General features: G+C 40.8%; 1 protein-coding gene across 7 annotated transcripts in view; it reads right to left on the reverse strand.

The window, feature by feature from the left end:
* Positions 1–17381, reverse strand: part of LOC128733852 (formin-like protein) — a 110018-nt gene that overhangs the window by 69709 nt on the left and 22928 nt on the right. For 2 of the 7 annotated variants that reach the window (XM_053827684.1, XM_053827685.1), the window contains exon 2: positions 16694–17145. In XM_053827684.1, the coding sequence (XP_053683659.1) occupies positions 16694–16963 (270 nt within the window). In that variant the 5' untranslated portion in view covers positions 16964–17145. Of the gene's footprint in view, positions 1–16693; positions 17362–17381 lie in introns of all 7 variants that reach the window. The other 5 variants (XM_053827678.1, XM_053827679.1, XM_053827680.1 and 2 more) reach the window with 3 other exon arrangements.

Genomic DNA, 17381 nt, shown 5'->3' on the forward strand with positions numbered 1-17381 from the left:
GCGACATGAGACCGAGCAGTGTCATGCAGTAGAATCATTTTATCATGTCTTTTCGTGTTTTCTGGCCGTTTTTCATAATGCACTACTCAAATAAGTGTAATCTGTGCCGACAGCCGGTAATGGAATTTTAATGGGTCTCAGAAGCTCTGCCGCTACTCGCATAACAGTCCCATTTATATTAGAAACTCCATAGAAAATGAGACTGTTATGCGAGTAGCGGCAGAGCTGATAATATACAAAACCATTTTGGTAATACCAGATATATAGCATGACATTCGAACATTGGTGTGGAATATTGAAGTCGATGGCAAGGGTTGACGCAATATTTTTTCTTCTCTGGGCTACCTTAGAACAATTGACTGGTTTCAGGGATAACGAAAATAATATGGGTTATGTGAACAACTGAGGGGGCCTCCAGTTTAGTCGTGAAACGACGTGCATGTTGTGGAGCTGGATATATCACAGTTTAAATATTGTGGTAAGACCTGGGAAGCAATAGTTGATGTCTTTTCATTAGCTACTGCTTTTCAGCGTACCTCAGTTAGCTTAGCTCAGCTTTTATTCTAATTAGAGCTGAAGATTAGTACTTCCCACAAATGTCGATTAGTTCTAGCATGTCCCAGGATGTGTAAGCACGATTTTGGAATGTCATTCTTGCTTCTGAATGCCGTTTTAACCAGTGTTGCGAAGCCCTCTGTCGTGTGGTCTAATTTTCCCACACACGCGTACTCGTTCCAACGAACACGCCGACACAAGCATCCCTTTCGGACTCTCGTTCTTATTTATTCATGCACTGCGACGAGTTTTTGCCAGTGTGTATTAAGCTAACAGCCACGGTCATCGCTCTCGTTCGTAATTGCAATCCGAATAGCTGATATCGAAAACTCATGATGGTTTACACTTCCGTCCGCGTGTAGAATCGAGGGTGTAAGATGAAGAAGAAAAGAAAAAGTAATGCAAAATCTGTTGTGCCTCACGAGCAGCTGGTTGCTCACGATTTGTTTGCCTCACGAGCAAGCTATGCAGAAAGACGCTACGGGGCTGTGTGTTCGCGAGTCTGTGGGTAGCTGAATGACTGCACACACCACACAGCAACGGCGGCTGTTTGTCGCATGCTTGCCTCGGTGGCGTAAGTGTTGAATGCTATGCTTCTCATACTCGCTCGCGTGAGAGTAGGCATCGCTTGCTGCTCGCTCGATTTGCAGCATTGGTTTTAACGGATGATCATCACTGCTTATTATTGTTTACTTCAATCTATAAGTCTGTGTGTCTCTACTATGGGTTTACGACGCTTCCGTAGAAAAGCGCAAACAGATAATGAATAGATATCGCACTATTCCCGACCTTTCGCTGTGTTAATTGGGCCCAAGTACATAAAGTTTTACGATGAACTGCTGTGCGAAACATCGGCATGCGTAGCAATGGATAATGAAACTTATCTGAAATGTTGTAAAACGCTTCCGGGTGATCAACTCTATCACGTCCGTAATGGCCAAAATATTGACGATGCCGATAAGCCCATTTTTAGGAAAAAAATTCGCAAAAAGGCGATTTGTGAGTACGAAATGCTTTCAACACCATTTGTGACAACTGAATTGGCACATCACACACAAGATATGCTAGCCTGGTACAAATCCAATGGAGTCGAATTATTTCTGTCACATAGGCAATAATTCATCTATTTGTTCTCTAGAAATCCCTACACTATACTACTTCATATATCCTCCCTAAGAGCCACCCCTTCCACAACCCATGCGCGCTTTTTGTCACCCAACCACTTGCGCAACTGCAACTAAATGCAACAGAAATGCAACCCCTTTTATTTATCTGGATCTCCGCACCCTTATTAGGGGCCACCCCCGTTTTGTAAACCTACTAGTGATAATTCCTTTATATCAAGAAACATGTGTGCCAAATTTGGTAAAGAAGGGTCAAGGTGTTCTGGAGTTAGGGCGGAACATACCCATGTCCCACATCAAATTACGGAAAAACTGTTGTCGAACGGAAGGAGAAATGCGGTCAGAATGGATGTTCTATTAGTGATCAGAATCAGAACAGATCAGAAGCATGGCGTGGAGGCGTTTAAGACGAATCCCAATGCTTCGGTCAGGGATGTGGCCAGAGTTGAATCCGTCCAAGTCCAAGTACAAAGTGCAGAAAATCGTGACGAACGGCAAATACGGAGGGAAAGTCACGGACACGGAAACTGTATTCCCAAATGCTGACGCAGCCTCATTATCTCATCATGGATGATGAGACTTACGTCAAGGCAGACTTCCGGCAGCTTCCGAGGCAACTGTTCTACACCGCCGAGCACAAGTTTGATGTTCCGGAGGAAGTGAGGAAGCAGAAACTTTTAAAGTTTGCCAAGAAATACATGATTTGGCAAGCGATATGCTCATGTGGCAAACGGAGTGCGCCGTTCGTGACAACCGAGACCGTAAACAGGCAGATCTACCTCAAGGAGTGCCTACAGAAGCGTCTGCTTCCTCTGTTGAAGCAACACGATGGCCCTACGATCTTCTGACCGGATCTAGCTTCGTGCCACTATTCAAAGGATGTCCTAAAGTGGTACAAAGCAAACGGAGTCACTTTCGTACCCAAGGACATGAACTCCCCCCCCCCCCTCCAACACACCGAAACTAAGGCCCATCGAAAAATACTGAACCATTATGAAGCTGGCACTACGGAAGCACCCCATGGAGGTCAAATCTGAGGAAGACATGAAGAAAAAGTGAGTTTCCGTACCTTATTGAAGGTTATGGTACTGAAGTCGAATGAACTAAACATGCCAAAAGCTTACTAATGGGTTATATTTTGTTGTCTGAAGGTTTGAAAAGGATCGGTCAACTAGATAACTTTCTACAGCGTTTTTTCCTTGATACAATTTGGTGTGGGACCCCCTTTATATACAAACATACAAATTAACGTTCACTTTTATATATAGAAGATGTCTAATGTCCTTGAAACCATGTTAATCAGCTGTTCTATGAAACATTTATAACAGCCATGGCCATACTCATCACTTATAAACCAACTAAACTAAGTTGTACACTCAATAGTATCTGGAAAAAAATTTCCACGAACACCACAGAAGATCAAAACAATTGGAGGAGTTCAATGGACCGAAACAATTTTGTGCACGTGATAGGCATTCTGACAAACATCTTTATCACAGACAAACAGACATAACACTCTCGATCCCGTTCTCTATCCCTCTGTATTCCCATTGTTAAAGGCATGTTTTCAAAAATAAATCGGAAAATGCTTCTGAACTCTCAGAATGGTTGTACGTCGTCTGCCGTTTTGATTTTTTCTCTAATGTTCTATTTGTTCATCAGAAAAAGTTCATTCCGGCTGTCAAGTATTGGCATTTATTCCTTAGCGGGACGACGCTTCTGCCTAAACACAAAATGAAATATTGTACAAAAATAGCATACAACATTATTGTTCTTCAGGTTAATATTTCTATGAGGGATGATGCAACTCATCTATTAAAGCAAGCTGAAACGGCTCAATACTTAGCAACAATGTTCAAATATAAGACTGATAGTCCTTCAAACACGCCAAATTATTTATCAGGGTCAACATGCGCTTGTTTACCCTTCGCAGCAGCATCACAAGAAGTTAGTTAGCTTGACTTGACGCGAGATACTATATGAATTACCCGTGTCTCAATGCAATCTATTCATGTGCTCTCATCATTGTTGTCCTCCTTCTGTGTGTCGAGTGGCGCTGTGTCGCCGTTTCCTTTTCAGTTCACCGTTTATTTACCTTAACTTTATGCGGAAGTAATTAAATGTATGCTCTCAGTCATATGTCGTGATTGCAGTAGGTACAAATGGCCCCGGTCACCTTCAATGTGGGTTGGTTCTTTCGAGGAAACGTTATCAGCCTAACCTACACGATAGGGCCATATGTCAGGCAGAATGTAAGTATTGATAAGATACTGTTTTTCAATCAAATGAATCACGTCATATTTAATAGTGATAAAGCTTAAGTGGTAACCTGGCTTACGATTCATTCAAAGAATTTGAAAGTATAAACCTTATATGGTTTAAATCGATGACTAGAGCAAAACGTTGATCGTTGTTTCATCGCCGATTGGGAGTTTAGTTTTATGAATGGAAATTTACTTCCTTTTCAAACAATTTTGATTTTGGTACATAAAGAGCTAGTTTTGGACAAGCTCAATTATGCAAATTTTGACACGCAGGACCCGCTGTGCTGGAAGCAAACGACCGGCTTAGGATTAGTCAGTGCAGTACGGTTTCCGGTGCTACGGATGCTGATATTTGCATTCTTTATCACACTTGGTTTATGGATGTTATGTTGTTAAAGTGATTTGCATTTTATTGAATGCTGGGAATTGCAATCGCCGGAATCAGTATGCAGGTTTCGTCCTGTTCCTTGTTGAGGTGCTTTGCCGAGCATGTGCAATGCTACTTGTGGGAAAAGTAATTCACTAATAATAACTTTGTCTAGTTTTGTCTAGTTTGGTAACTTAGATTACCAAGTTTTTCTTAAAATTTTTATCAATGCGTTCAAATTCGGCATTGTTGATTGCAAGAAAAAATGTCCACCAAAAGTGCGTAATCATTCGAGGGGCAATATAGCGCTTATATAGTTTTATGTTTTCTAATACAAAGAAACGATACTGAAATTGTTTATAGATGGAACGCATGCCTTAAAGTTTAGTGGCCTCGTAACGTTCGATCGATTGAAATATGGTAATATCGGCATCGATATTTTTTATTGGTAATGAAATGTACCGTCTGTGAATACAATCAGTCTCTTCGCAGGATCAACAACGGGCACCACTCTGTACGTTTCATTGCGGCTAGCGGTCATAAAGAAAAACTTTGTTCAATTGTACGGCTCAGTTCGGCCTGGATTCTCTAGGCCAACGGTGCATTTGAGTCATACCTGATATTTATCGTAAAATACGGGCAGAAAAATATTGCTCCATTCATCGGTATGTCTGGTTGGGTTGCTGTGCATACCAACTGTGTTTAAATATTTATCGAAAGCGAAAGCACCATCCTGGAGTGTCTCTGTGGCTGTCGCGAGGGCGTCATGCACGAAGTCTGCATTGTTTATCGATTTCTCCTCCGCTCGGCGGTCAACTTCGAACGGAAACTGTACCAGAGGGCTGTCGGCGGCATTGCTGCAAGATGAGCTGCACAATTGAAAGGGTCTGCCTGTTCGTGATTTGGTTTCGTAATAATTTGTGATTTTACAAGCGGTTAAATTCTGTGCGGGAACCGAATGCAAAATAACTGCGGCTAGCGTGGTTGGTGATTTGGAAAATCATTTAGAAAACATTTACCGCCGATCACTTGACGCCATACTGTTTGTAATTCTCTTAAAACGTGTTTTTCCATATTATTCAAATTGAGCTTATTTTACCACTATCGATTTGATTTAGGAATCGAGCTGCAAACACATATCTTTCTACGAGTATAAAAAAATGTTTTATGATTATGATTTATGACGAGCTCAGCAATTTCAATTTTTAACTACTGATTGTTATCATTGTAAGTCCTGAAAGCTATTTGTAGTTCTCTGATCTAACAGTGTGCTACTTAGTCAGTAGTTTTTTTTATGTATTTTTGATTATACTTAAAAATTGAAGTTGACTTCCATCTAGCCAGGTTTCGTAATCGATTCTCGGTGTGCCGATTAATTGTAAGGCTAATGCTATGATTCCTTTAACAGACCTAACAGAAAAGAACAGTCCAGCACATCAAAGTCTTATTGTTTTGTCAAAAAAAAATCATAAAACTCATTTTACGCGTGACAGTGAAATATGACAATGCACATCGCCATAATTCCCCAGAACTTTACTGGGAACGCACCATACCGAACCGTATGCCATCATCAGCAACTGCATGGAACATTTCTGACTAATGGCGCAGCACTTCCTGTAATCAAAACTTCGCTGACAGCAGTTTAGTGTATAGTAATGCATACTGGAGCAGAAATCCGTCGTCGCACTTAGATTGGGACGGAACAAAAACACATGTGGTCAGGGTAACGCTAGATTGACAGTAGCGTATGGGTTGGTACGGAACCCTCCTCGTCGTAGACGTCACGCGGAGTCAAGGGCAAATCAATTTTACCGAAAGATAGGCGGCTCGATCTAAATGTGAAGGAACGCTTTGTCGGGTTAGAAAATAAAAAGAGGAACTGCATTAGGGGAGAAAGTACAAACGACACATTTTAATTGAATAATCCACCCGCAAGTCGACTAATCAGGCTGGGTCTGGTTAAAAGTAACCGTAGTGCGTGGGAATGGAGCGTTATGGTTTTTCTGGGTGGTGAATGGTTACAGGGAAGACTACGTGCAGCGTGTGAGGTTGATGGTGAATAATTGGAAAGTTTGTTGGATCGATTGGGTGCGGGTGATTGAAGAGACCAAGCACTAGTGCCACAAACGGAATCGGTTACAACCGCAGATGACTGCGGGCTACCACACCACAGTTGACGCACGGTTGACGTTTACCGCTAGCACATAATACGCTCAAAATGTCAGATTTCGCTTAACACGTGCGTGATTACTGAGTCGGTATGGTTTAATATCTTTCAGGCTACAGTACTTTGGATTAAAATGTGAATCTGTTTCGCAGTCTTATACAAAGTTATTGTATGTTATGCCATACTTTACGTTTACGATAAAAATTAAAATTCATTTGTTTTGTAGTAGAAAACCGAGCAGAAGTGAATAAATGTTGTTTTTTTTCAATCAACACATTTTGCAAACTCCACACAAGGATGTTTATGTTTGAGAAAAGTTAATTATGATTTAGTAATTTAATGTCAAATGAATCTTTTTAAACAAGCCTTTATTGAACACCATTTTTATGAACAAAAAAAGTTCTAAAGAGTGGACCGATTTTGTTCAAAATTTGTGTATTTGTTCCTCTGGAAAATTTTAGACGCATTTTCCTTTCACTTGGCAAACTTAAGGCGTTAAAATTAAGTCAAAAATCAAGTTTTGCCCATTAGACTTTTTATTCGATTTTTAGTGTTTTTAGGTTTTTCCCATGTATCCCAGCATAAATATTAAAAATTCAGAAATGTCTGGCATAGTTGTTAGAAATAGACGTTCTTTGAAAATCCGGCGATTAATTGATTACTCCAAACGCTAAACTTCTCAAAGCAGTTCAAAACGAAACTTATACCTTGTGTATATTCCTTCTTATAAAATGTGGCAGCACTCTCAGTTCATATGAAATTTATAATTTATAACATTCAGCTCAATTGGTGGCAGTACGAAGTGTGCTGGGTCAGTAAATATAATAAAAATCCAAAGTAGTAGAATTAAAATGAAAATTTCTCGTTCGCTACTAAAAAGTTTTTCCTTATACGTTGTTTGGTTTCCAAGAAAAAGGAACCAAAAATTATAAAAATCACGATTTTACAACAGGGATGTCTCTTTACATCGATTTTGTTCTATGAGTCGAGTTCTACGGAATTATTAACTGTATGATACATTCATTTTCCCTACCGGATCTTTATTTTGTTATTTTGTTATTTATTGTTTACATTCATCGGACAAATGGTCTACATGAACACTTACGAACTAAGAGATAAAGCTAGGGGTTTACATAAAAATTGTCAAACGGTCACGAAAAACACTAGATCTAACATTAAAATGGTCGCAGTGGTCAAATCTTCCGACAAAAAAAAAACATTAAAATCAAACAAACAATAGTACCGGTTGAATAACAAACACATTGATCTGATCGGCTCAGTCTGTGCGTAGTCTGTTCTGTGCTGTTGAAGTCTCATATTGTTCCAATATCGGAGATGGCGTGGCTGCACATTGAAGTTTATTCTGGCGAGGATCCAAGGTGCATCGATTTCTGCCAGTAGAACCTTGCCGACGAAGGTCGTCCTTTGGATGTTTCGTCGCTTTTCAAGGCAGACGGCATAGTGCTCCGTAGGACGGTAGCTCATCTGGGTTTCGCCATGGAAGGAAGCTCAAGGCGTGTTTTATGAACCATGACTGGATCTTTTTGATTTTAGCTGTCCAAACACTACGAAACGGGTTCCATACAATGGCTACTGTTTCCAAGACTGATCGAACCAGGCTGAAGTACAAGGCGCGCAAGCAGTACAGGTCACGGAACTCAGTTGAGACGCGAAGAATAAACCCAAGATTTCTTCGAGATTTGGCAATGATGTGACGGTAATGCTCCCGAAAGTTCAATTCAGAGTCTAGCATAACCCCAAGGTCACGTACTACGTTTATTCTATCAACGTGTTCGTTTCCTATCATGTACGTCCATTGAATCGGGTGCTTTTTCCTTGTAAAAGTGACTACTGAGCATTTCGCTACGTCAATCACCAAGAAGTTGCGTTTGCACCAGTCGTGAAATTTGTCGATGACTCCTTGTAAAAACTGACAGCCAGTGGAGGTTTTGATTACCCAGAAATTTTTAAGGTCGTCGGCATACAGTAGTTTGCAACCTTCCGGTAAGCATTGGCATACGTCGTTGAAAAATATGATTAATAGTAATGGCCCAAAATTACTGCCTTGTGGGACCCCTGAACGATTACGGAATTCTCCTGATTCTGTTGAGCCCAGTTTTACACACAGTCGACGATCAGTCAGAAACGACTTGAACCAGTTGATAAGATTTATTGATACCCCTAAACGGTCAAGTTTGGCTAGCAGGATTTGGTGATTAACTTTATCGAAGGGTGTCTTTAGATCCGTATAAATTGCATCAACTTGAAGCCCCTGTTCCATGTATGTAAGACACAGCGATGAGAACTGTACGAGGTTGGTGACGGTAGATTTGCCAGGGAAAAATCCGTGTTGCTCTGGTGAGATGTAGTGTTTTGCGACTCGAAAGAGTTCGTTGTTAATTAGTATCTCAAAAAGTTTTGAACCAGCACATAGTGAAGTCACTCCACGAAATGAATGAAATTATGAAATGAACTGTTTGCTCCTTTTTCTCCCCTAGATTCAGGAAGCGCGGAAATTAAGTTAAAATTTGTCCTTGGACAAGTGGTCTGTCTTTTACCAGGGAAAAATTTTTCATATCGGTGTACACTAACTAGCAAGAACGCAGCATTCGGGTAAATCGTTCATTAAAACAATAAAATTCACAGAAACCCATTTGGTGGATTTTGTTTCGTTCTGTGTTAAAGAATAAATACTCAAGATCAAGTTGGCACAATCAATTACCGCCTTAAAAGCTAGTTTTGACACGGTTAGTCATGCAATTTCTTTGAGTAAGCTAGCCAAATTAGAGTGTAGCACAAGATTTTGCAAATAGTTAGAAACATATCTTATGGCTAGATAACTTTACGTACAACTTGGTAGCTGCCGATCTGCCCCGTTCATGATTAGTTCTGGTGTACCAAAGGGTAGTAATCTGGGATCTCTACTATTCTGTATCTACATAAACGACGCAGCGTTACTACTCAATAGAGAATTCTCGGTTTTTTGCTCAGTAGATGCTCATTTGACTGCAGAGCCTCAACGAAACAGAATTCGAAAAAGGAGTGTAAAGGGCAATTGTAGAGTCAATTATTATCTACAATATCTACATTATGTTGAACAAAGTATAATTTTATCTTTTGTATTTACGGCGCTACGCGATTGCTACCCCGTTGGTAGCCAAATGAGCGCTCTTTTTGCTACCAACAGAGTAGCAGCTCGATAGCGCCGTAAATACAAAAGATAAAACTATACTTTCTTCAGCAATAATATAGATAATAATTAGCTCTACAATTGCCTTTTACACCACTTTTTCGAATTCTGTTTCGTTGAGTCAGACTGCAGAATGTTGCTTTTGGACTGGTTTAGTGACTGGTGTAATACGGATCAATATTATTGAGTATGAAGAAATGCTTTTACCACACTAGAAGTGCAGTCAGCGCTAATTACGAAATTCCGCAACCAAACTAAATAGGGTACTACAAATGAGGGATCTTGCTGTAATACATGATAAGACGGTAAGTTTGAAGTCCCACATTTCTACCATGGCAATTGACAAGTCCAATCGTTGTCTTGGATTCATATTTAAGATGGCCGATGACTCAATGATCTACATTGCTTTGAAGCTCTTTATTGTTCCATCGTTCGTTCGACGCTGAAATTTGGAAGCATTGCACTATGGGCAGAAACGAGAAAAAACAGAAATAGAAAAAACGGCACAATTAGGATTGGAAAGTGACCCATTTTCCTCATTTTCCCCTTTTCTTAACACTTTTTTTTACCCTCAGAGGACTATGCTATGCAAGGCTTTGAGAAAACAAAAATTAAAAATAATTTTGTGTAAAGAAGTTCGCCAAATCGAATTGGGTCCATCCCATTAAGTTTATAGCACATAATTATTTTGGTTGAGCTTCCGTTTGGTATAGTCGGTCTGAATTCAGGAGGCGTTTCCACGTTTCTCGATCTTAGGCTGACGCTCTCCAATCGCCTCTAATACCCGCTGCTCTAGCATCCACGTCAACAACGCTCATCTAACGGGTACGGGGTCTGATTTGAAGTCGTCGGCCTCTGTCGGGTTCTCGGTTAAATTTTATTTTCGCATGGTCTCTCATCCGGCATCCTTGCTTCGTGGCCAGTCCATTGTAGCCTGCCGTGTTTTAGTCGCTTCACAATATCTACATCTTTGCATACTTGGCATATTTCATGATTCATGCGTCTATGCCACTCTCCTTCAGCTAATATGCCTTCAAGAATTGATCGCAGGATCTTACGCTCGAAAACTCCAAGAGCTCGTCGGTCGCTCTCTTTCAACGTCAACGCTTCGTGGCCGTAGACTACCACCGGGAGAATCAGCGTCTTATAGAGCGTGAGTTTGGTACGAAGTTGCGTCGATAGTATCTTCATCTATCACCACTTCAAAAGTATCTCCATCTATCACCACCGCAGTTCCTGCTGGAACAAGTCCGAAGGGTTACCACGCTCTCTACCAGCCACCATATACTTTGTTCTGGTAGAATGTATGGTAAATCCTATCCTCGTAGCTTCCTCCTTAAGATGCATGTACGCTTCTTCCACACATCTACGGTTAACACCGATGTTATCGATTTCGTCCGTAAACCCTAGGAGCATGTGATATTTTGTGACGATGGTACCGCTTTTAGATCTTCTCCATGTTCTAACAGTAAATCCGATAGTCCGTCACCTTGCTTCAAACCATCTTACGTCACAAACGAGTCCGATATCTCACCCGCTATCCTGACGCTTGATATTGAACCATGAAGAGTAGCACGAATCAGCCTAATCAGTTTTGTTGGAAAACCATGTTCAAGCATAATGTGCCACAACTTATTTCGTTTAACTGAATCGTACGTTGCCATGAAGCCTATAAACATATGGTGAATTTGCAAGTTGAATTCTCGCAATTTACCGAAGATTGGTCGCGAGGTGAACATTTGGTCCGTCGTGGAGCGTCCCTCCCGAAAATCGGTATTTGCCAACAAATAATTCCTGCAACGGCCTCAGTCTGAAAAGCAGGATGCGGGAGAGAATGTTGTATGCAGAATTGTGGAGAGTAACAACTCGGTAATTGCTGCATTCGAGTTGATGGCCCTTTTTTGAATAGGGTATATGACACCTCTCCAAACCCCCTTCCATTGTCATTTCCTCTTCATAGTATCACTAGAAAGAGTCAAGACGCGAAGGGGAGAGAGCGGAAAATTAGATAAGAAAGGGCCATTGAAGCATTGCTAGATTTATAGTTTGTCACCAAATAGTACGGTGAATAGAGAGCTGGGAAGCAATTAGTGAGAAATAAAAAAAGTAAGAAATAAGAAGTAAGTGAGAAATCGGAAGTGTAAAGTTAGAGCTAGGTAGCTTGGGTTTCACGTAGCACGTAGGAATTCGAACATACGACGACTGGCAAGTTAGACTCAAGTAGCACTTGTAACTAATTATATAAATAAAAAAATGAAAAAGGTTGCACAACAGCTACATTTAGGACGCTTGTAACGAATTAGGTTACAAAAAATTAAAAATAGTTACTTTTTAGTTTGGTGATGACAAAAATCTCAAAATGTTTCCAGATCGAAACCTTTTTTTCGAACTGTCATCAACTTGGTCGTCGCAAAACAGTTAATTTTTAGTTACGAGCAGTTACAAAAGCAAAAAAGTTAGCTAGTAACATTTTCGCAACAATTCGTTCACTGTACCTTGTAAACACGACGGATTGAGCAAAAAATAATTTGATTTACCTCCAAAGTTGTACTTATCTATACCTATAAGAATGGATTTCTGTCTGTCTGTCCCGGGCTGGTACCGAATGGCCGAAACACAAATGGCCGAAATCCAAATGGCCGAATTTCAATAACAGTCACAGAAGGCCGAATCACGTAAGGCCGAATCACGAATGGCCGAATCACGAAAGGCCGAATCATGAAAGGCCGAGTCACGAATGGCCGAATCACGAAAGGCCGAAATTTTTCGGAATGCCTAAATAACTACTCAATAAAAAACCATGAATTGGCAAGTAGTTAACAAATAACTTTAATCAAACAAAAAACAAACTACTACTATTAAACAAACAAAACATGCTTTACGAACGCCTTTGTTTAGCGCTTAATAAAACCGCAACTGCGTCAACAAAATTTTTGCTGCTCATTTTGTGAGCATTAACACATTTCGAGTAGATTTTTTCGTCTATTTCTCGGCGCGAATTCGAAACATCCCCTTGACGAATTCTAAGGATGTTCCTCTCTATCGCCTTTTGCTCCACCCGCAGCTCTGTGATGATCCTGGTCATTGACAGGTGATGGGAACCAACAATAGTTGCGTACATTACCTGCTTGTTTTTATTGAATAGTACCCCATCAATGGACAGCATCGGTTTTCCTCTCTGCGACAACACAATTTTGACGACAGGTGCACTTTCTTCATCGTTGAAATCAGCAACATCGGATGAATCGCCGGATGCACTCATTTTTCACAGGACAACTACCAACTACCGTGCGGAAAGCAAACCGTGTTCAACAACAATGGACACAACTGTTGGCTTTGCTATGTGCGGTCAACAAAGATGGACACGGCGGGATATTGAATGAAATATTTCGGCCGCTTTAGTGATAGGGTAATAAACTTGTTTTTACCTGGTTTTTATCTCATATTTCTTAATTATAAATACATCTTCATTATAAGGTGCTAGACGTATTTACCGTGTTAGTAGCAAATGTTTCCTAGATGATTCAGGGCGAGACGGCCGTAGGCCGCGAGTGTGCGCCGGTGACCCGCCGTCGGAAGCGCCGGCCACTGCGGGGGGGCAGCCCCCCTGCAGAAACCACTACTATTTAGGTGCATGCATTTTCCTAGGTTTACTGTCTATTAGGGATTATCCCTTAGTTAAGTCCGAACGAGCGGCAGCGAGTAAGGACAGCATGTACCCAACGTTTGCGCAGGTTGAAGGCTATGAATATTTTCGGTCGAATATGACATTCGGGCATTCGTGTTTCGGTCATTTGTGATTCGGCCATTCGTGATTCGGCCTTTTGTGATTCGGCCATTCGTGATTCGGCCATTTGGTATATTATGCCATTCGTTATTTCGGCCATTTGTGTTTCGGCCATTCGTGATTCGGCCATTTGTGTTTCGGCCATTCGTAGGTAATCCGTCTGTCCCTATGTTCCTTATAGAATCGAAAACTACTGAACCGATCGGCGTGAAAATTTGCATGTAGGGGTTTTTGGGGCCAGGGAAGGTTCTCTCGATGGCAAAAGACCCCTCCCCTCACTAAGAGGGGGGGGGGGGAGGGCTCCCATACAAATGAAACACAAATTTCTGCATAATTAGAGAACTAATCAAGCAAATGGAACAAAATTTTACATGTGGGTGTTTTTGGAGACAAGATTTTTTTCTATGGTGAATTGAGACCCCTCCCCACTTTAGGAGGAGGGGCTCCTATATAAATGAAATACAAATTTCCTCATAACTCGAGAACTAATTAATCAAATGGAACCATATTTGGCATATGGGCGTTTTTGGAGGCATGAATTTTTTCTATGATGAATTGAGGTAAGGGACCTTTTCAGGAGGGAGGGCTCCCGTGCAAATGAAATACAAATTTCCTCATAACTCGAGAACTAATCAAGCAAATGGAACCAAATTTAGCATGTGGGTGTTTTTGCAGGCAATTTTTTTTCTATGGTGAATTGCGACCCCTCCCCTCTTTAGGAGGGGAATAATGACCCCTCTCCCTTTTAATGAGGAGGGCTTCCATACAAATGCAATACAAATTTCCTCGTAACTCGAGAACTGATCAAGCAAATGGAATAAAATTTGACATCCTTATAGAATCGAAAACTACTAAACCAATCGGCGTGAAAATTTGCATATAGGGGTTTTTGGGGCCAGGGAAGCCCGCTAAGAGGGGGAGCTCCCATACAAATGAAACACAAATTTCTGCATAACTAGAGAACTAAACAAGCAAAAGGAACAAAATTTTACATGTGGGTGGTTTTGGAAACAAGAATTTTTTCTATGGTGAATTGAAACCTCTTCCCACGTTAGGAGGGGGGCTCCTATACAAATATAATACAAATTTCCTCATAACTCGAGAACAAATTAATCAAATGGAACCATATTTGACATGTGGGTGTTTTTGGAGGCATGAACTTTTTCCATGATGAATTAGGACCCCTCACCCTTTTTAGGAGGGGGGCTCCCATACAAATGAAATACAAATTTCCTCATAACTCGAGAAGTAATCAAGCAAATGGACCCAAATTTGGCATGTGGGGGGCTTTAAAGGCAGGAATTTTTTTAATGATGGTTTGAGACTCCTCATCTCTGTGGTAGGGGGATAAGGACTCTCAAACAAATAAAACAGAAATTTTTGCGTAACTCGACCAGCTAAGCTTGCGGACGGCCAGCTAACTGGGTAGTAAATAATTTGGTTTGGTAGAGTTTATGATGAGCCTAAATTTCACTGCTTCTCCCTGGAAGGGTACTAGCAGAGGGCTTCCCCAACAGCTCGCTTTCAGAAACCGCACTGTTATTCACTAACGAAGGATTCCTAAACGGTGCTTACTAGATAGTCAGCAGGACCATTGGGCTAGCTCTGCAATTATCCTGTACTCCAACAGCCGGCTGCGGGGTCTGTCGATAAAGAAGGATCAAGTCTTAGAAAGACGTTTATGCTCGATAATTAATCGATAAATTAGCCTGTATTAACCTGATGCACTGATTGTTCTAGGAAATATGACCTTTTGATTATAAAATGATGTTTAGGGAACTATGTCAACTGGTCCCTTATGATTATAACAAATGGATTACACCAAATGGCGGTATGTCAAATGAATTAATGCCAAATGTGCTCCCGAAAGTCTTGTAAGATCCATTCATTGCAGGCATTGCATCCATTCAATCGGATCTCAAACTTCGCAATCTGACTCGATGGATTGTACAATACACTGTTTGTAAATTTGTATTTAACTTAATCATTTATATAAACTATCAGTCACGTAATAAAAATCTCATTTGTTTTTCTATCAATTAAACCAAAATCAACACGCAAGGAATGATTTTGATTGCGATGTACCGTACAAGCACCATATTCAACACAGTGCCTTATTTTGGACAGTTGCAGATTTTTCTTATATATTGACAAAACTCTCGCTATTTAAACCATTTTAATGATCTAAAACCATCAGATGTATTGATCAAATTGTTTAATTAGCTAGAATTATGTGAATATTTAACAAAAATTTGCAACTGTCCAGAATTAGGCACTGTCTTGACTATAGTGCTTGGTATATAATCATTTCAATAAATTATAGGAATTTTGCTCTTGGTTAGTCAGCTTAAAAGCCAACAAAACGATGAATAAATCATAAAAAATCCTTCAATGCAAGGAGAAAAGGAAAAAACACTCGAGTATCGGACGTTGTACAGAAGAACCTCCTTGAGAGTGAAACATCAAGTTGTCAAGAAATCACGAAATGCAGGTGGGTAGAATAGGACAGCACCTACCGGGAGTGTTTTCCTCCATTTCACAGCGTACTCTTTCGGCAAGTACAACATGAGGACACACTTCGTGCTATTAGACCCCACTCAAATACTGACAAAACCATCGGATGCGTTGAAGTGCATCGCTTGCTACTCTAGCTCTAGGTTTCAGAGACACTCAAGTAGGTACAGCCCTGCCAACATCTTTATTCGTGTCGCTGCGCTGTGTCGAGTGCCGTAATGCCAACTGAAATAAGATCATAAAGCACACTGGTACCGATTGAGTTTAGTGGCCTAAGTCAGAGCTACTCGCGCTCATCGTTCCCTTTGTGAGTAAATTAAATGGAAAATGTACGAGACGCATATATACGACGACAACAACGGCAGCAGTAGCAGAAGGAGCAGCAGCAACAGCTTCTAACGTGTAAATATTTGTTTCTGAAGGAGCAGAGCGTCTCCAGCTGGTGATGTTTCCAGCCACTGGAATGGAAGAGTGAATGCATCAATTTACGTAAGACAACTCCCATTCTAGAGGGGAAACAAAGACCGATACATATACTACGAACGAAACCGGGAAAGCTGCACAACGCACATTTGTGAAACGTGGCAAGTCTGCCATTGGCTTTAATGCTATTTGTTAATAAATTTAATAAATTATTCACACCGATTTACAGTTGCACAAATATTGATTATTAACATTATGGTTCAACTGTTTGAAATAAAAATTATTTAACAAAAAATTCTTACCAGTACTTTCGCGAATCGTCGATCTAGCTCGCTGATGTCCGGCATGGGCTGCAAATTGCGCGACCGGATACTGGCCTGCCGTACGTGACAGCTGGACGGTTTCCATGTATCAATACTGCTGATACCACTCGACGGCGACGGTAGCAGTGAACACGGCTGCTGAATATCCGGATGGTGCGTTTCGACGATCACGCTGCCGCATTTGGAGCCACCAACGCCGCCATTCCTGGCGGCTATGCTGTTGGCCGCTTTGGACGATGCCAAGCCCATTTTCGGACACGGACTGTCGCCGGGGTTACAACGTTTTCCTAATTACAACACGGAAATTATCCACAAAATAACACTGCTGCATAAACATGTAGGATTTAGCTCATTCATAGCACTCGATAATTTTGTTCTGCTTCATCGACGATTACGTAACCCTTTCGTTTAAATTATGCAAGACACAGACCCTGCTTAAAACGGTAGCACAAAGCACAACATTTACACCTTCGAATGGATCTCTTTCGATCGTTACGGTTGAATTGAATTTTTTTATGCTCTCACAGCATATCACAGACATACACGCAGTGTTCAGAATATACCACATAAAAATCACGTGCCTTCAACTTCCTTACTGCGTATAGAGCACGTATGCAAATAAGCTGAAATCATACACAAAACAACAACTACAATTACTTTCAATTAA

The sequence above is a fragment of the Sabethes cyaneus genome, chromosome 2 (assembly GCF_943734655.1).
Source record: "Sabethes cyaneus chromosome 2, idSabCyanKW18_F2, whole genome shotgun sequence".
NCBI classification, from domain to species: Eukaryota; Metazoa; Arthropoda; class Insecta; order Diptera; family Culicidae; genus Sabethes; species Sabethes cyaneus.